The sequence below is a fragment of the Scatophagus argus genome, chromosome 10, assembly GCF_020382885.2.
Source record: "Scatophagus argus isolate fScaArg1 chromosome 10, fScaArg1.pri, whole genome shotgun sequence".
Taxonomy (NCBI): Eukaryota; Metazoa; Chordata; class Actinopteri; family Scatophagidae; genus Scatophagus; species Scatophagus argus.
Genome location: NC_058502.1, coordinates 13,131,403 through 13,151,507, shown reverse-complemented (window position 1 = coordinate 13,151,507; position 20,105 = coordinate 13,131,403). Strand labels below are relative to the sequence as shown.

Genomic DNA, 20,105 nt, shown 5'->3' with positions numbered 1-20,105 from the left:
CAATTAGCACGCACCACCTTAGGTCCTAACTTGCTAACACTCCTCCCCAGATATTATTAAAGCTTTGTAAAAGTCATTTTGCGTGACGTGTGCAGTTGCGCCCCTGCTGCAACAGGTTGTCTATTGTTGACTCAGGAGTTTGATTCACTCACTGTGGTGTTTCATCTGTCTGTGGAATTTAATGAAACATTTTAGCAGACAGGCAAGCACTGACATGTTTCATCTAATACGCCTTTGTGAAAAAGAACCACTGCCTGGTATTCATGTGTAATGTTTTACTTTATAGGGTATATACTTCCCATGTGATTGTTATTGTTTCTTTTTTTTTTCTGTTCTTGGGTCATCATCTTTAAAGCATGATGTGGACCACAAACCTGTACTGAAGAGTCAGTTCAAGGGTCCAGCCAATTGTATATATCCTTGCTTGATGGGGATAGGGATCAGTGTTTATGACTTTCTATGATCACTGGTTCAAAGAAGGATGTATTTATTATTTCCAGTATGAAAATCAATTAGAAAGATGCATGAGGCCCGAAGGAACTGCTGATTTCAATTCTGCCTTCAGGAGGTGCTGTTTCATGAGAGACAGGGAGAGACTAACAGAAACGTGAATAAAAACAATTAGCTCCATACTGAACCTGCTGAACTTGAGTTAATGGTTTGATTGGAATATTTGCATGTTATTTCATGTTATGACAGCCAGATTTCAGCAGGCTTCAGACATGGTCCATGAGAAATCAGAGGTGCTGAGTAATAGTTGGGGACATGCCTTGCTGACCCAATAGCACAAGGGTGCAGGCCTATTTTGGCTCCACAGCTGTGGCTGCTATCTGAGATTACAGTGCTGAAAGCCCTGTGTGAAAGCAGGTCAGCGGGCAGCAGGGTGATTTCAGAGGTGCGGTATTTAGGACAGGAAGGAGCAATGGGCCTGCTGGAAGGTGAAAACCTCGAACCAGAGTTGTTAAGTGGCTCGGTCGAGTGTTTAGATAAAGTGTCGCGGTGATGTCCTGCACAAGCTGGAGAGGGAACCGTGAGAAAAATATTGTAAAATGAAAACCGAAACAGTTATTTCTGAACCTGAATGAATGACATGAGGAAGAAACATCAAGGGTGATGGTTGAGTTGTTCTTAAGTCAGGTGTAAGATGTGGCAGATTTCCGTGATTGCTGGTATTATCTCAAAGATCTGTTCTTTGGAAATTGAGATTATCATGGTTCAGTAACCACAGTCAGATATTTCAAAACAACACCAGTTTTGATTACATGGACAGTAGTTGTATAACTCTGTTTGTTAGAATGAAAAGCAATCATTAAAAAGTTGTCTGATAGTGATTTTGGCAGGTTGCTTACATTTTGCTTTTCTCTGTCTGTAGGTACGGAAGCATATAAATGACCTGTATGAAGACCTACGAGATGGACATAACTTGATCTCACTGCTGGAGGTTTTGTCTGGAGACACATTGGTGAGTTGAATGTTTTTTTTATGGTTTGTCTTTCTTGAAGAGACAAAAAGAAAGTAAAAACACTGTTAGAAAATATTGAAGGTGTTTTGGTGCTTGTTGAATTGTGGAAGTTTTGTTATTCTGTTGAGTTCTTTCCAGCACGATCAGTCTTATGAAATCACAAAACATCTATGTCATAAGACACCGATAAGGAAAGTGAGAAATCTGCTCCTCTTCCTGGAACTCAATCTGTCACACTTTGCAGCTGCCCTTCCTCCTTTCACTTATGTAACTGATAGTAGGAGCAAATCCTGGGATTTGATGGTCTGAAATCAGATCTGCTGTCATTTTTCATGCACCAAAACATGAATAGTGTTTTATGGAATTGGTCATGTTCCGACAAATTTGAGTGGATTGTTAAAAATGGTGATTACCCATAACAGCCAATAATCAGTTGCTAACTTTCCTTTTTAACACACTAACTGCTAAAGGCTTCCTTCATTATTTATCTGGATACCCTTTAGCTTCCAAAAGTGCTTGCTGGTCTTCCAACGCAAATATAAAGATCAGAAAATGAAATGATCCTGCAGATAATAGCAGTGAACAAATAAATAACAATAAAAAGAAGATAAAGAATATGAATAGGGTTTCAAAGCAATAGTGACAAAAATAGCTTCTATGTGAGATTCATCAATTTTTACTTTATGTGAAAGAAAATCTACTTTAAGGTCTGTTTGTTGTTGGTGGGGTGCATATTTCAGACAGGAGAGGCTCAGACCTGTTCTTATCATGTAGTGTGTTGGTGGACCACCAGTATCACCAGTTGACCCGTGTCAGTACCAGTAAATACTAGTGTTTCCACAGAACACTAGATTTTAATTTATCCCCCACAGCTATAGCCATGATAATTGTTTATGCATCTTGCATCTCACATCTCAATAGCTTCTTGAGTGACCACATTTTGGACAAACTGTAATGCAGAACTGAGGTGTAAATGAAGTAACCAGTGATATTGTCAGTAAACAGTCCTAGATTACTTGTTATTTTTACCAGATATATAGATTTTTCATGATTTCAGCCTTTACTTTGTGGTCAGGCAATAGCAATATCAGAACGTTTTACTTCAGAAATAATAAGGGCGGAAATTCTGTATAGTTCAATATATGTATATTTATCTAAGTCTATTTCTCCACATATTGAGTACATAGCTGGCAGTGTATAGCTGTATTACTTTGTTCTAGGACAGCGGCTACTGGGGTGCTGCATGTTATTGAGCAGGCTACTTGCCGTATTATTTCATTTCTCTGTTAACATGTCGTTCTTTCATCTTATATTGAAGTACGTTATTACAGTCCTGAGTCCATAATGTTACCATTCTGTGATGTCCCTTACTGTAATAAAACTGCATGTGTACCTATGCAAGGAGCCCCAGCAGTTACCCCCTCTCCAGTGTGACTAACTTTCATCCTCCAAGTTGGTCTATTTTCTGTTTACATTCTGTTTCCCCTCTACTTCCTCCCCTCTTCTGTTCTCCCTTTTTTAATTGGTTTCTGTCCATTGTCTAACTTCTTTTGATTTGGCCGCCATGTGTGTCCATGTCTTCCTTTCTCCCCCCCATGTGTTGCCTTTTCGGTGATAAGCCAAGGGAGCGTGATTTTCTGAAGACATTGCGGTTGGTGAGTGGGACAGAAGCATGTGCAGTTGAGCAGCATGGAGACACGGTGGATGATGATAAGGGGGTACGTGTGGCTCGTCCCCCTCATACCCACCCCCTTTTAACAAACTAATTCAGAGCGTTTTGTGGCCAGTTAACAGGAGTGTAGAAACAATCCCACTGTATGATTTGTCTTTTTCTAGTTTATTCTAGTTCCTCTATGATAGAGTATATTTTCCCTATTCCCAACATTGCTAAATTTGTGATTATATCTCATAATGCCACATCTTTTGATGAGGAAATAATGTCCAAATCTTTGTTTACGTGATGAGATGTTGCCGATGACGCAGAGAAATGTGCACACGATCTAAAGACCCAGGCATCTTCATGCTCAAATCTTCTTCAAAAGACACTAACCTCGCAAAGGCTTTTAAAGCTTTTAAAGACAAAGACACTGACCAAAGGCATTAAAGAGATGCAATAAATTACAAAGGAAATTGACCGTAAAGCTTGGGTCTTTATATCTATTTTGACTGAGCCATCCAATCAAAGCCCTCCAAACCTACATGAGCATCAGGACATTTTTCATCTGCTGCTTTTGGGTATTCTGTTATTTTGAAACCTCAAGAGGGATTCATAGGAGAATGAGATTTACTGAATGAAAGCTGCGGTGGGCGAGTTTATTAAATGTTGCTGCTTTGCTATTGAAATAAGTGGGATCCTTCTCCCAGCTATTTTAGCTCAGCTAAGAAATGTGGCTGAATGCAGCACAAGTCTTTTGCTGCTGCACCCTGGCTTCAATGCATTTTCCATTTCATCAACTCATGCTGTGGCCCCTGATAGACCACGTGCATTTGCCTCAAGAGATTGGGTAGTTGCTCAAACAATCCAGCATCCTGATATTATTGTTAAAAATGACATTTGGTGTCTAATGCACAGCGAGCTACAGATAATGTGTTTTGTGTTAGCTGTTAGAGTGTGTTAACTAGAAGGGTAAGTGGGTTTGCTCTTACATAGTAAGCACAAATTTCTAGAGATGCAAATGGTGGAAAATGTTCTGGACATGCACAGTTTTTGAGTGGCCTGCAGAAAGGGCCACTCTTGTTGTGGGGAGAGTTTTTTGTGTGTTCTCGTAAGTTTTTCTCTCACCAGATAACTGGGTAAGAACATGGAAGCATGTCCTGTGTCCTTCATGCTACTAATCACTTAATTTCTCCTGTGATGTTGAGAAGAATTACTGATTACCTTACACATATACCTCTTCCCTCTTTATGTCCACAGCCTCGGGAGAGAGGCAGGATGCGCTTCCACAGGCTCCAGAATGTACAAATAGCACTGGATTATTTAAAGAGGCGGCAGGTACGGATCAGTCCAAGAACATTTCAAACTTTTGTTCTGTCACGCTTTTGATTGAGAACTGGAGTACATGTGATCCAGCACTGTTGTAATTTAGACCGTCGAATGAAGCTACTAGAAATCAGTCTGCAGACAGAGTTAGGATAAAAATCCATCATACAGTGATCATGCCTTTCCTATAATCTCATGGATCCATAGCAGCATCCAACTGAAAGAGCACCTAATTAACAAGTTTCACACTTGTAAATGTATCAGCTCATGTGTGCATCTACTGTGTCTTGTTGGAGCTGCATTATATTAATTTAATATTTAATATTAATTTGTTTACTCATGACCACTAAGGCAGACAAATGCAAGCAAAGACACACATGTAATTGAACAGGGACAGGCCCACTCAGTGGGGATTACTTCATCACTGCCAGTACTTGGACTCATGGCACTTTCCATCTTTCTTAATGAAAATTATTATTCATTTGCCACAAACAGTTACAGGAGCATTTAAGGAGCACTGACTAAGAATCACATCAGTGGGGTGTCAAAGAGCTATGATTGCCCTCCCCTCCCCCACTGCAGTCAGGATGTGATGAGGAGCACAGCCTCGCTGAGCTGCAGCCAGATGTGATGTAAGGCTTGAGACAAAGAATTCGTAGATGGTCACAAATGAGTTGCCCTATTGTTTTAGTCGCAGTACATATGAGACACATCCATGCATCCTCTGTGGTCATCTGATGGAAATCCGATCTCAGTATTTAAATACATCAAACACGCATTGTTTTCACTGTCATATGTGGTAGATGAAACAGTCCTATCAGGTTCTTAGCATTTAGTTAGTAGCAAGAATTCGTTCTATTGGTTGAGACATGCGTGATTATGGTGACAGTGTTTCCTGACATGATACAGTGACTATTGCTCCACCTTGTGGTGCTGCTTAATTGACAGGCACGTGAGTCAAAGTAAACAAAACACTGTTACAATTGCGTTTTGCACTTGATTTACACACCAAATAAATCTGAATTTGAATGCCGTTATTTAGAAACTCAAGAGCAGGGTTTGAACATGTCAATATGCAACATATTAATTATGTGTTTTCTGGCAGGTCAAACTTGTAAATATCAGGAATGATGATATCACAGACGGGAACCCAAAACTGACCCTGGGATTGATCTGGACCATAATTCTGCACTTTCAGGTCAGTGTTTTCATCTTATTGTTGGGTAATTCTTGTGCTTTTAATTGCTAAGTAAGATTTTTTACCACCCAGATAATGCATTATCACTTTTATTTTCATTTTCTTATGTCACATGTAACTGATGAGTTCACAGTGATCAGGGCTGTCAATTTTGTATATTATGTATATATAGTATATAGTATAGTAAAATACACATAGCATATATGTGTATTTTGTATGAGTCTTTACATCCTGCTCAAAGTTGATCTCTTGTATATTTTAGACATTTTAATGCAGATGATTTTCAACAAGGTTACCTTTATGTCATTGCAAAAGAAATGGTGGCATGTTTTAGGATTGTGTTGGGTAATAGCTTGATAAATTCCCCTCAGATTGATGCTTTTAATGTGAGTTCAACCCCTCACACGCCCACCCGATGGATGTTTCTATTTTGGCCACAGGGTGTCAAAGTTGTGCAGCATACATCATGCTGAGTTACTGCTGTCTCACTCATGGAACATTATAGTGTAATATTTGATGTTAGAGTTGACCTGGCATCAGGTAACTCCCAGTAGCAGAAATGTCTTGGTATTCACAGGATGTATTAGATTTGTATTTGAGCTCAGGTAAAAATTGCTCGAGAGTAGCTTTATTTTATGTGTTAGATGAGATTTAAAACAGATTCTTCTTGTTTTGCTTTATTTTTATCTTGTTTTACCTTTGTACATGAATCGTTACAATCAAACGCTTGAAGACCAAGAAACTTAAAAGTTTTTGATTTTTGTGCTCTGGGCTGAGTTTATATTTCTATCTGAATGTTCTCAAATATGTTCTCTCTGGCAGTGCTTATCATTTTATTGCTGAAGTGGGTTGGTCTGTGTTTGTGCATGGCAGGAGTAGCCAGGTGTTCACTGAAGTATTTGCAGTATCTGTCCAAAATCCAACAACATGTATAAACGTCATACTTTAACCATTTGTCGCTCTCACTCTGTTCGTCTTTCACCCTCTCCCTCTCTCTGACTGTCTTGCATTGGATTATTAATATCTTTGGCACGTACTCAGCTGTAGGTTAAGCAAAAGAATATTGCAGTAAACTTTCAGACTTGCAACTTTGTATGGAATTAGTATGTTTTTCTACAACAAGAATTCATCTTTACGACTGATGTCCCTTTTGAAATAATGAGGGAAAAAACGCGCTGACAGGTAGCGTCAGTGATGATGCCAACACCTGCTGCTGTCAGTCTCACGCAAGCCCCTGAGCAGTGGATCCTGCAGCACTGGGCCTGTTTCTTCTTGATTTGTAGGATACACGTTTGCCTTTATTGTATGATAGCAGACTGACATGTATGAACACAACATTGTTCTTATATTACGTGCTTTTGGACGACTTGCTTTGGCCTAAAATATTCAACATCAGTTCCTGTATAAAAGACTTAGGTTGTCTGGAGGACATGATTTGTTTGCTTTTCTCGTTGCTGAGGGCTATTTGTTTTACACTAACTGATGTGCTCAGCTGCTTTCACTGCTTACCTTTTGGTGTTTCAGATACTATCCACTGTTTGTCTGTAGAGATAAGAAGTTGATTTCATCACACAAAGCTACCACTGTTGTTGTATTCTTCACAATGGTGACCACACTGTATTGTCACCTGGAACATGTTGGTGAGAATACTAGAGTGTAGTGTGAATTTTTGCATGACTGGTGACAATGCACTGCTGTCAGGTGTTTCTAGGCTTGTTTGTCTCGTCCGTTTGTTTTGCCCTGATTGACTCTCTTTGTCTCTGTGTGGGACATATATATTGTTCACATATTCATGATTCATTGCTTTACATTCATTCACTGTTAATGAAACATTGTCTGTGAATAGAAAACTGTACCAAGTAAGGCAATATAAGTCATATAAATGCTATGAGCTGCAATTTTTACTGTTACGTAACATGTACAACATGAGTATTTGATAGTGTTTGATTATAAACTGGCCATAAGTGGCAGCTGGAGTCATCAGGAGACTGTAGTTTGACCTGTATGGCTGTCAGGTGACTTTGACCTTCAGGGAAACTTCATTGGCGTTCAAATTTTGCAAGCTCACTGTGGCACACTGTTATTTTTAGTTGGGCCGTGTGTTGCCATTACGTTTACTCTTTCACACACAACTTATTTCTCTTTTGCCATGTAAAAGTGTTGATAGATTTCTCCACAGCAGTCTTGTTTCACAGTCTGTCAGCCGATGTTATTTTACAGTTCTTGTAATGGCTTTATATGGTGAATCACTTCCTGGTCAGAGCATTTGCCCTCGCAAACTGCGGTGGTGGTGATCCGTTCAGATAATAGTGTTGGTTTAAACCATTGGACTTAAGCCCCACCTCTGGCTCTGCCATTGTGTGTAGCTTGATTAATAGACAAAATGAAAGGACTTTATTGTCCAGCTTGGATTTGCCTCTGCTCCTGCTGCTCTCATTGACCTGAGCTGTACTGTTTTTCAAAGCCGTTCTGAATGGCTGGGACTCTGTTCTGGTTCATACAGCCAAACCTGCTGAGCCAAAATTTCTCACAGTGTAATAGATGTTTATCCCTTGTCCTCCCTTCGCCCATCATTACACACAAAAATATTAGGAAACCTAACCGGTGATGTTTACATGTTTGCTATGTAGACGAAGCAGACTTGCCAGCCTGAAACAGGTCTGTCCACAAGTGTTTCTCATTCTTTCCCAGCTGAGAGCTGCAAGCACGTGGGCTACGACTGTGTGTGCATTTATGGCGTTTGTACTGGATTAGCAAAGCAAGGGAAATGTTTCAAAGGTCAGAAAGGATTCCAGTGTCAGAAGAGAGATCCAACAGGGAGCATGTGAGCAAGAGAGAAATGTAGTGAGAGAGAGAGGGACAGGCTGACCGGCTCTAAGCTGTGAGTCACTGAGAGTCAATGATTGGAAAAAGTCAACTCTGCTCTGAGTGGAGCTTTATCTCTGGCTGCCGGGTTGTCTGCCATTGCTTATTGTGTGTGAGTTTCACTGTGTGGATATGACTTCGTGTCACTGGGATAGTGGCTTTTCAGATCAAGCGGATCTCATTGTATACTTTGCCTGAAAACAACTTGCCGATGGGAGTTCAAAACTGTCAATGGGACAGTGCTGTATGACTGTCAGCCATGGGAAACATCTGTGGCTGTGTTCGAGGCCCGAAAGAGGAATACTATGTTGACCCCAAGAAAGCTCCACTGAACCCTGGATTCAAGGAGCTCAAAGGTCGCCGCTATTTTCAGAGGAAAAAGAGGAAATCAGAGGATTTTCAGCATGTTGAATCTCTTAGGAGTCCTGGAAGTGAAGCAGTTGCAAGCGAGGCCATCTGCAATAGTGCGGAGCTTCAACATGGCCCAGATGGGAAGATAGAGGAGTCCCAAGCTGAGCTGAATAAACCATCAGAGGTGAAGACACATCTATCAAGGCAGGAAAGCATAAGCAGGGGTGTCTATGTCGGAGAGGTGCCAGTTTTAATTCTCAGGGATCCCTTTCATCAACCAGGTGGCGAGAGTCTAGCTTACAGGTTAGACAGGTTTTCTACAGAGCTGACAGATGGTGACAGAAGCAGGTCTACAGTTGAAGGAAAGCTTCATGGCGTTAGCACGACTTCCAAAGGGGCCTCGGCTAAGGATGGTCTGCTTGTGAAAAAGCTGCTACAACGCCAGTTAAGGAGGGCTGTTAGCTTTGGAGCAGTGGAGCACATGCTGCGGACTCTGAGGGGTAATGACAGACCCGGGAGCGAGGAAGTGTTTGCCAAGATTATATGGGGCTCTCAAGCACACAGGAAGAGGAGACGGAGGGCTTACACCTGCTCTGGTTACGTAGAATCTCTTCCAGCTCCTGCCAAATGTATTTCCACCCAACACGAGGTAAAGTTATTATGTGTTATTTATAGACATCAGGGGCGGGAGGCATGATAGATTAATAAGGGGTTTGTTTGGGTTGTAATGTAACTTTGGTGAGTTTTTAAGAACTACAGCAAAAATATATGCAGTTCTATGGGAGTTCTTTAGAGGAACGCCAATTTATTTTGTTAAACTGATTTTATAATTACATAATTTTATACTCTTTCAGCATGTCTTCCATTGTTTATTATATGTACAGGTATCACCTGTAATGGAAGTTATGTGAACAGTACTTTGGCAACATATTCCTGTGTTAAAATATTTATGCTCCAAATCTGTTATGTTCAGACAGCAACAATATGTTAATGTTTTCGTTCAAGTCCAATCAATAGTTTACCAAGCAAACTAGAGCGTACATTCACATGTATAATGGAGAAGCGACTCTTTCGACAAAAATATTTCTTAAGTGATCATAATTGACAAGGTACGTGCTATACGGTGTCAGAAAAAAATAATAACTTAGATTGGAAAACTTTCTGTGTGGTATGTTTTGGATTGTTTTTCAGTTTTGCTGATGGGGACTTGGTTTTTGTTCAGCACATTCACAACACAAATGATGCCTCATTGTATTAATTATCTTAATTAGCGGTCTCTGTAGAACCGCATGCTGTAAATCATGTTTCATAGTGATCACGGGGGGACATTAGAGAGCTGAGGGTTGTGGATGTAAATGCTATTTATTCTGAAATCCACTGGTTCCCTGCAGAGTCAGCGACCTGTCCTGTTTTCTCCTTAGTTTGTACATAAACAACAGCCAGGATTTAGGTGTGTTTTGTTGATTTCAAGAAATTTCTCCCTCCTTCAAAATCAGCCGTTATGCAGTGCTCTGGTAAAGAAACATAAATATGCTGGGACAATTAATGACATCAGATTGTTCTGAATCTGATGTTAATTTGGTTTGCTAAATTGACTCTTTATGTTTGTTGGTCCGTGATGACTGTCACAGTGTCATTAAAAATGTATGTCTGTGTGCGGGGTGATGAGGTCTGGAAACCTCAGGCTGTCCAGTAGAAACATATCGGTACTCAATAGTCAAAAAAATTCAGCTCTTTGACAGTTATAATTAGTGCCCTCTTAGGAAGGCCAGATCATCCTTTGTTTCAGCCCGTCGACCTTTGTTTACAGCTACAGCTGTAGGCCTGTTCTGCTTCTGTCATACTTTTCTTTAGTTGGACTATATAAATGTTATTATGGAAGTTAAAGAGTCTGTGGAGGATTATTCCGCTGTCATTTTTTTGGGGATGGTGTTATTTGTGTCTGTGTTAATCAGCCGTGGCCTAGAGGTTGGAGAAGCGGCTTGTGATCGGAGGGTCACCGGTTCGATTCCCCCACCGGACGGGCAGGAAAAATTTGGGTGTGGTGGAGTGATTAATGCAAAAAGATGCCCCCCCCCTTCATTAGCTGGCTGATGTGCCCTTGAGCAAGGCACTTAACCCCCTAATATATGCTCCCCGGGCGCTGATGCTGCCCACTGCTCCTGTGTGTGTTTCACTGCATGTAATTTGCCGGGTGTTGCATGTGTGTTCAACTAAGGATGGGTCAAATGCAGAAGTCAATTTCAGTATGTGTATGTAAAAATATATATACTCTCAATGAAGTTGATTCTTCTTCTTCTTCTTGTCTGAGCTGTAGTCTTTTGTATACCTGGCAGATGTTAATGTTTCTGTTTTTCACTTTCACTTTTTTTTGACTGATGGCGTTTGGCTGGAGATTCTTTCCTCTGGGCTCAATAGAGATTGATTGGTTGGTTGGTTGGTTGGCTGTTTGATTGATTGATTGATTGATTGACTGATTGATTGATAAAGGTTTATCTTGTAAAATCTGCTCTCAGTGTTTCTCTGTCTGTTAGTTTGTTGGTTTGCCCAACCATGCATATGTAACCATGCTGTTACATAACATTTCCTGTGATATGGAAAATACAAACAGATATTTTGTGATTTGTGTTCCAGCAGAATAATTTCTGTCATATGGTGTTTTTATGATTTTGGAAACACCAAAAACTTCAAAGGCTTGAATCAATATTCTTGTGTGGTGTGAGCTGTAGAGAGAAGCTCTTAATGGCATAAAAGTTCTTTAATCCTGGGGTGCCACAACAACACTGTGTAATCCAGCCTGAGGTGATTTGGTACTGTTTGTTGAGGTCATATTAATTGTAAGCATAACATGTTGTAAACTCATTATTACACAACTGTATCTCACACTGCTGACCTGCCGGCTGTTGATGAACTAGATAATGCAACTTTTACCCCATGTACTCTTGAGCCTTTTTTGTCTCTGTACAATAAGTACTATCTTTATGCAGTCTTTGTTGAGACATAAACATTTAATGCACTTCTGATTGTTAAAATGTTTTCAAGGACCACCTTACCAAATAAAAAAATGACAAATGATAAGTAAACTGGACTGTAAACATATTATGTCACTGTCAGCTGTAATGACACACAAAAACACATTTATCTTTACCTGATGATGTGTCATGATGGGAATGGTTGTGTTCAAACATTGCTGGTCATTGAATTTACGCATTTTGATTTTGATGTTTTGTATTTATGTGAATTCTTGTGCACATTTAGCTGTGAAAATAACTTTGTCATTTAACAAAATAATAATAATAAAAATAATGATTTCAGTCTATCCATTTGGCAGAACCACTGCTTCTGTGACACTAGGGGGTGCTCTGTGCCTCACCAGTGGGCTGGGGTAGATTTTTGTGCACATAAAATGGCAGTGCATCTCGTATTTAACATCTTAATTTCTCTTTGTGACAGATTTCAGAGATCCACGTGACAGGGGAGTCCGAGGACATGACAGCCAAGGAGAGGCTGCTGCTCTGGTCCAAGCAGATAACAGAGGGCTACGTAGGCGTACGATGTGATAACTTCACAACCTCTTGGAGGGATGGGAGGCTTTTTAACGCCATTATTCATAAATACAGGTACTGTAACATCAAAGGAACTGCAGGGAGTTTTATTTAGCAAAGCTTTATAATGCATATACTTGTCTTCTTCTTCTTTCTTTTAGTTATTGTGCCTTGTTTTTCATGCCTTACTGGTCTCTTGTTCTCCCTGTTGCAGGCCAGACATGGTTGACATGAGCCGTGTGTCGACACAGACCAACCGATCCAATTTGGAGCAGGCGTTTACCGTAGCCGAGCAGCTGGGGGTGGCCAGACTCCTGGACCCTGAGGGTGAGATGCGTGCACACTTTCACATTTTGGTTTGACTCAGAAAAACACTCTGAAAGCTTTGTGCTATAAATCATGTGGAGTCCAGCTTGGGTTTTGGCTTGAGGGATAATTGATCTGAGTACAGCTCGTTGTCATGTGTTGCTTTTGTGACCCTTCTGTTTTTCACGTCATCACATCAGATGTCGACGTTCAGTCTCCAGATGAAAAATCTGTCATCACATATGTCTCAACACTGTATGATGCCTTCCCCAAAGTACCTGATGGTGCTGATGGAGTCAGTCCTAATGTAAGTTGATGACATGACTCCACCCAATCCAAGTGCTGAAAAGTGCCTTATTGCTGATGACCCTTTTCTCTGAGCAGGATGTTGATATCAAATGGGTGGAGTACCAAAACATGATCAAATACCTCAGCCAGTGGATCAAACACAATGTGGCCGTAATGTCTGATAGATCATTCCCCAACAACCCTGTGGAACTTAAGGTACTGAAGATTTTAATTGTTATTATTAACTTTATTTTGCAAATTGAGTCTCAGATGTCTCATTTTACAGATTGCTTGAAATATGCAGGTGAAAGATAAATGTTTGCTTCAGACAGCCCACATGCGGCTGAAGTGAGACTTGAAGTGATTGATGAATTCGAGAGAGTAGCAGCATCCATTTGCTGCAAGAAGTCAATAGCTTTTACCAGTGAAGGCACTTATATACAGCTGTTTTTTTGTTTTTTTTCTTAAAGACAAAGAGAGAGAGTGAACACGTGCTTAAACTTATCTCTAATGTGTTTATATGTGTTGTGATGCTTTATGGTACAAATGTAGAAAAATAATATTTTTATTTTGATGCTGAATTTCTTCTTTCTTTTGTAGGCACTTTATACACAGTATCTGCAGTTTAAAGAGCATGACATCCCCCTGAAAGAGAACGAGAAGACAAAAATCAAAAACCTCTATAAAATGCTTGAGGTATAAAAACGGGAAAACGTGTCGCTTTAATGCTTGTAGTCTCACACATAGAAGTGATAACAAGTCTGTGTTTGTGCTGCATGTGACAGATGTGGATCGAGTTTGGACGTATTCAGTTACCCCAGGGTCATCATCCTAATGATGTGGAAAAGGAATGGGGTAAATTAATTGTTGCCATGCTGGAAAGAGAGAAGAGCCTGAGGCCTGAGGTGGAAAGGTATGCACATCCACTGAGCGCATTAATACTTTGTTTTTCCTGGCTCAACACATCTAATTTTTAGAGTTTTTGCAATCTAATGTTAGTTTCACTGACAGTATTTAAGAGACTTGCAGTTGATGTGACAAAATATGTGAGTGAGGTCGGTGCCACCAGAGTTCTCCAGCATCGTATTGCAAGCCCACTAATGTCTGAAAGTGAAAAGTGAGGGTCGGCGTTTATGTCAGAGTTTTGTTTTTTCTGTCTCATTACAGTTGAAATGCCCTCAACAAACTGTTGCAAACTATCATATGGTTTTACTCAACATGTTTATGAGCTGTTGTGCACAATACTTATTGATCAGATTTACTGTAGCCAAAGTGCATTGTTTGCATATGATAAAGTTGAGTTTACTTCTGCTGTAGCAGACGATCAAGTGATTTTTTTGAACAGCAAACACGTGCAAAACAAGTAAATTAAATGATGGAAAAATAAGGAGGTGCTTTTCAGGTGCAGTTGACGAACAAAGTCATATAGTTACTGTAAAATGGCAAAAATTTGCAAATGCTTAAGGGTCAAGAGTTTTTAGTGATGTGATGCTGCAATGAAGATATTTTGTGATATATTATAGAGTGACTGCTTTCTTATGGCAAGTTCAGTCAGGTTTTGGAGCTCTGTGTTTCTAGCAGTGTTTGTTTACAGTAAATCTTATTACCATGGAAACTTAAATTTCATCTTTTGGACTCCTTTGGAGTTCACTGTTGACAATGGTTTAGACAAGTTCCTGCCTCTGTGGTCTATAAACACTGGATATTTACTGCATTAATGTTGGGTGTGGTGAAAACTGGCAAAAACAGCAATTACAGCAGTTTGGCAGTGCTTTATACAGTCTCAGCTCATATAAAGGTGTACTGTCTCAACCTGCTACTTCATTTTTATCCCCTAAGGGCAGCACATTATTCCGGAGTGAGATTCATTTTACACACTCCTCACCTGGCTGTGCTGCTATAAATATGAGCGAGTTGAAAACAGATCCACAAGTTAGGCATGCGGATGCTTGAGGCTGGGATCCTTTGTGAGATAGGATTAGGATGAGAAATGTAACAGTGGATGTTTGAGAGGCTGGTAATAGCAGCAGTATTTTACCATGTGAAGTAAGATGGCCTATTTGAGCAGGGTCTCATCTGTTAGCAACAGCAGCTTCAGCAGTTTTGGCTGCGATGACACCGTCCTCACTGAGCCTTTACAAATCAACAACTCAGTCTTTCTCAATAACAACATTGCCTTTGGATCCAGGTGAGGTTGCAGTGTGCTTGGTGCTTGTTTTTATTAAAGTGATAACAGCTAAAAAAGTTCATCTTTTTTTCTTTTAGACTTGAGATGTTGCAACAGATTGCCAACAGGGTCCAGCGGGACTGTGTTAACGGGGAGGACAAGCTGGCGCTGGCAAGAACTGCCTTGCAGTCTGTGAGTCTTTTTTTTGTAATGTGTGTTGACTTAATAAGTGGTGATAAACTGACACAGAGCGTATTTTCTTGTTCATGACTTTTGAGTCTCTTCTTTCTTTCTGCTAAGGATGCAAAACGTCTTGAGTCTGGGATTCAGTTCCTAAATGAAGCTGAGATTGCTGGCTACCTTTTGGAGTGTGAGAATATCCTCAGACAGCAAGTGGTGGACATCCAGATTCTTCTTGATGGCAAATTCCCCTTTACAGATCAACTTGTCCAGAGGTACAAAGTATATCCTTTGCAAAAATAACAGACCAAATTCACTCTCAAATTATGATATCTCATATTGTTGATCCTTTTTTATCACAGGGTATCAAAACTTCGGGATGACCTCTTAGCCCTGAGAGCAGAGTGTTCTTCTGTGTACAGCAAAGGTCGTACCCTGACAACAGAACAAACCAAAATGATGATCTCAGGCATCACACAAAGCCTGAACTCTGGCTTCTCGCAGAACATCAATACTAGCCTGACGCCAGCCCTCACTCCTGCACTCACTCCAGGAGGGATAGGTACCCCTGGGACCACCTTCACCTCTAGCCTTACACCGTGCCTCACGCCATCCTTGACCCCTGCCTTGACTCCCAGTCTGCAGCCCGCTTCAGTCCAGAGCTACATGGGGAGCGGTGGTAGCATGGACCCAGGCAGCCTCAGGCATTTGAAACACATGCAGATCCGCAAGCCCTTACTCAAATCCTCAATGACGGACCCCAACATGACAGAAGAAGAAGTCAACATGAAATTTGTTCAGGACCTCCTCAACTGGGTGGAAGAGATGCAGGTGAGTCATCACCATCAGTTCATTTATAATGTAATGTAGCTTTAAATAATTGTGTCAGTATTCAAATTTCTTTTTTTTATTTCTGTTTTAAAGTTGCTGCTAGATCGTTCAGAGTGGGGATCTGATTTGCCAAGTGTGGAAACACATTTAGAGAACCACAAAAGTGTGCATAGAGCGATTGAAGAATTTCAAATGAGTCTTAAAGAAGCCAAGCTGAGTGAGGTAAATGTTTTGGAGTTCCTCTCAGTTTCCTATAATGCAACATAATCTACAACTTAAATGTTCGTCTGCAGTATAGTCTGTTAGCCTGCCCCAACGTCACTATGTGAATTAAAATGGTATTTTTGCAGAGAAAAGAAACTGAAAGATGTTTTTATTTCCCTCAGATTCAGATGAACATACCCCTGAAAATAACTTACTCTGACAAACTGAACAAACTAGAGAAGCAGTACGAAAGACTGTTGGTAAGTGATCTGTCCCTAATCTAAAACTGTGCTGCTGTAAATGACAAATGTGCTTTTATAGTCTGACTTTTACGAATGCCTGTTCTTTTCAGAGCTGTTCAAGAGAGCGACAAAGCCACCTGGAAAGCCTCCATGACTTTGTGTCCCAGGCCACTCAGGAGCTCATCTGGCTGAACGAGAAGGAGGAAGAGGAGGTTGCCTTCGACTGGAGTGATCGCAACAGCAGCATCTCCAAGAAAAGAGACTACCATGCTGTTAGTTTTTGTTATTTTTATTAACTGTAACTTAATCTGTGAAAACGTCCATGCACACAGAATAATAAGAGCTTGTTCAGGCAGCTCATTTGGTTCGTTTAATAGAACAGTAATCTCACTGAAGGGATTTGTGTACTGTTGCCTGAACGATTAACTTCATACTCAGCGCTGTGAGACAGGATATGAGAATGTGTGAGAGTGACTGGTTCTTTGCCATGGCAGGATGCCAGAGATACTCAGTCTAATGTCTTCCATACAGGACCTGATGAGGGAGCTGGATGAAAAGGAGGATGCGATCAAGTCCGTGCAGGACAAGGCAGAACGCCTTATGCTCAAGAACCACCCAGCCAGGCTCACTATTGAAGTAAGCCCTTTTTCTGTACACTCAGCTCTGTGGTTTGTGTGACAGTTAGATCCAAAACTTAATGTAGCAATAATGTCTCCACCCTGTATTCAGCTCCCACAGTGATGAAAAGATTGTAAAGTCTTGTAATCTTGTAATTTTCCAGCTATTATACCTGGACGTCACGTTTTATTTCTGAGTTGTCTCTCTTCCAGGCCTACAGAGCCGCCATGCAGACACAGTGGAGCTGGATTTTGCAGCTCTGCTCGTGTGTAGAACAGCATCTCAAGGAGAATGCTCTTTATTTTGAGGTGGGTTGCTGCCCGTTTTTGAGCACATGGTGCACTTGTTTATCACGTCTAATTTCTCGCTCTTTTTCCCTGTGCAGTTTTTCAGCGATGCCAAAGAGTCCATGGACTACCTTAAGAACCTGCAAGATGCCATTCAAAGAAAATACAGCTGTGATCAAACAAGCAGCCTACACAGACTGGAAGATCTCATTCAGGAGTCCATGGTAAACTGACAGAAAGACATGAAGTGAATGTGCATATTCCAAAAAGAAAACGAAGAGAACAACTTTTGTTTTCTTGGTATGGTGTGTCTCTAGGATGAGAAAGAGCAGCTTCTTCAGTACCGCAGCACTGTGGCTGGGTTAGTGGGCAGAGCCAAGAATATTGTGCAGCTCAGGCCCAGGAACCCCGAAAGCCCCTTGAGATCCTCCATCCCTGTTAAAGCCATCTGTGATTATCGTCAGATTGAGGTACACAGATGTTTTCTTTACCATATTACACTATGTTTAATCTTGGATTATTTTAAAGGTTAACAGCAACTCTGTGCTGTGTCTTTATCACAATTCTTTCAGATTACCATATATAAAGATGATGAGTGTGTGTTGGCCAATAACTCTCACCGGGCCAAGTGGAAAGTCATCAATCCATCAGGGAATGAGGCCATGGTGCCCTCTGTGTGTTTCACTGTGCCCCCACCCAACAAAGAGGCTGCTGATATGGCTGCAAGGTGAGATCCCGGGATTCATTTTGTGTCTGGACTGTCCTTTACTTCAGAGTTTATTCTGTCTGGCTGTCTGGCTGTTATTGAATGCGGAACTCAACTTTGCTGTGATGAATAATTTATGTCTCTTGTTTTTCCTCCAGAACTGAGCAGTTATACCAGAATGTCCTGGCACTGTGGCACCACTCCCACATCAACATGAAGAGTGTGGTGTCTTGGCATTATCTAACAGATGACATACGAGCCATCCGCAATTGGAATGTGGCCTCGGTATGTTATGAATTATGAATTATGACTGATGTTTTTCCTAATAAGACTCTTATTGATCACTATTGAGAACATCAGCAGATAATCATTTCTGATAATGAGGCTTAGTTCACTCTAGACAAATAAATATGTAAATTAGACAAAATATTTGTCTTATTTCTACTTTTACTACTCTAAACACTGCAGATAAAGACCATGTTACCAGGTGAGCATCAGCAGGTCTTGAGCAACCTGCAGTCTCACTTCGACGAGTTTGTGGAAGACAGCGAGGAGTCCGAGGTGTTCACAGTGGCAGACTGTACCCAGCTAGAGAGAGACGTCATGGCCTGCAAGGAGTACTACCAGGATCTACTTCGATCTGCAGAAAGAGGCAAGGCTCACATTCCCTTCCCGTCCCTCCCAACAAGGAGCGACTGGTCTGTGTTGAAAACAACACCATGAGTGAAACACATGGCTCTATGAGCCTGTTAAGCCTCAACTTGCCTTTGGAATTATGGTGTTTTACTGAATTATAAAGTTTCTGCGTTTTGCTTTTCTGTGAATGAGAAGCTAACCCTGGCATGTTGTTAATGTGCAGTTATGGGATTTAAATAGAGCACAGGAGGCATCTGGGGAAAGAAAAAATACTTACTATATCATGTTGTGATGTCACACAGATCTGTTGAGATAAACAATAATGAATCTAAAGGATCTGTATATGTATGTGCCCCCCCCCCCCTTCTAAAATAAGTTCATATTGAAACCAATGTCCTGATTTGAGTATGACTTCACCTTAAAAGTGTACAAAGTACAACTGTTTGAGCCACACTGTACCTGGTCCTGCTTGGACTTAAACTGTGATAAGGATACCACCTAGAGGTGCACTTTTGTAGCTGTTAAAGTGCGAGACCAAGAGTAAGTTCAGCATTTAAGGTTCAGCATTCCTGTTGTTTTTATCATGCTCATCAAATATGTGTGATTTTTGAAAGTAAGCAAACTTTTATATTTTTTAAAAAATACAAGAAAACTCTCCTGTCTGTCTCATATTTTATGTTCTTATGTGATTATTTGTACTGATTATATTTTCCTGTTAAACAGAGGAACACGAGGAGTCGGTCTACAATCATTACATCTCAGAAATACGCAACTTCCGGATGCATCTGGAGGCCCATGAAGAACACCTGATCAGGCAACTTCGCACACCGCTGGAGAGAGACGATCTGGAGCAGAGTCTGCAGCGCATCACAGAGCATGAGGTACACATCAGGGTGTCAATTATCTTTTGATATATTCAAGAACTCACTGGCATTGTTATTATAATAATGTTTTTTTCCTTTACATGTTGCACTGCAGAAGAAAACAGCAGAGCTGAATAAACTGAAGGAAGACCTTGATGTTATGAAGGAGAAGTGTGAGCTATTCCTCAGACAGGCTGCAGGTTCTCCTTCTGTGCCGAAACTTTCGTCTGAACTCACCGTCCTCGTTCAGAGCATGAGCCAAATCTACTCCATGTCCTCCATTTATATGGACAAGTAAGACAGTCTCTTCTATGACCTGGCAGTAGTCATAGTAGCATATACTATATATATATATATATATATATATATATATATA

The 20,105-nt window shown here is 40.7% G+C and overlaps 1 protein-coding gene across 19 annotated transcripts in view; it reads left to right on the top strand.

The window, feature by feature from the left end:
- dst (dystonin) overlaps positions 1–20,105 on the top strand; it is a 96,866-nt gene that overhangs the window by 20,220 nt on the left and 56,541 nt on the right. For 13 of the 19 annotated variants that reach the window (XM_046401700.1, XM_046401687.1, XM_046401689.1 and 10 more), the window contains 25 exons: positions 1,373–1,462; positions 3,082–3,180; positions 4,377–4,454; positions 5,548–5,640; positions 12,310–12,476; positions 12,616–12,728; positions 12,908–13,014; positions 13,092–13,211; positions 13,596–13,691; positions 13,781–13,908; positions 15,261–15,354; positions 15,463–15,617; positions 15,705–16,173; positions 16,267–16,395; positions 16,560–16,637; positions 16,730–16,891; positions 17,151–17,255; positions 17,450–17,545; positions 17,623–17,748; positions 17,842–17,994; positions 18,097–18,251; positions 18,389–18,515; positions 18,699–18,882; positions 19,590–19,747; positions 19,845–20,023. In XM_046401700.1, the coding sequence (XP_046257656.1) occupies positions 1,373–1,462; positions 3,082–3,180; positions 4,377–4,454; positions 5,548–5,640; positions 12,310–12,476; positions 12,616–12,728; positions 12,908–13,014; positions 13,092–13,211; positions 13,596–13,691; positions 13,781–13,908; positions 15,261–15,354; positions 15,463–15,617; positions 15,705–16,173; positions 16,267–16,395; positions 16,560–16,637; positions 16,730–16,891; positions 17,151–17,255; positions 17,450–17,545; positions 17,623–17,748; positions 17,842–17,994; positions 18,097–18,251; positions 18,389–18,515; positions 18,699–18,882; positions 19,590–19,747; positions 19,845–20,023 (3,461 nt within the window). The remainder of the gene's footprint in view (positions 1–1,372; positions 1,463–3,081; positions 3,181–4,376; positions 4,455–5,547; positions 5,641–12,309; positions 12,477–12,615; positions 12,729–12,907; positions 13,015–13,091; positions 13,212–13,595; positions 13,692–13,780; positions 13,909–15,260; positions 15,355–15,462; positions 15,618–15,704; positions 16,174–16,266; positions 16,396–16,559; positions 16,638–16,729; positions 16,892–17,150; positions 17,256–17,449; positions 17,546–17,622; positions 17,749–17,841; positions 17,995–18,096; positions 18,252–18,388; positions 18,516–18,698; positions 18,883–19,589; positions 19,748–19,844; positions 20,024–20,105) is intronic. The other 6 variants (XM_046401702.1, XM_046401704.1, XM_046401703.1 and 3 more) reach the window with 1 other exon arrangement.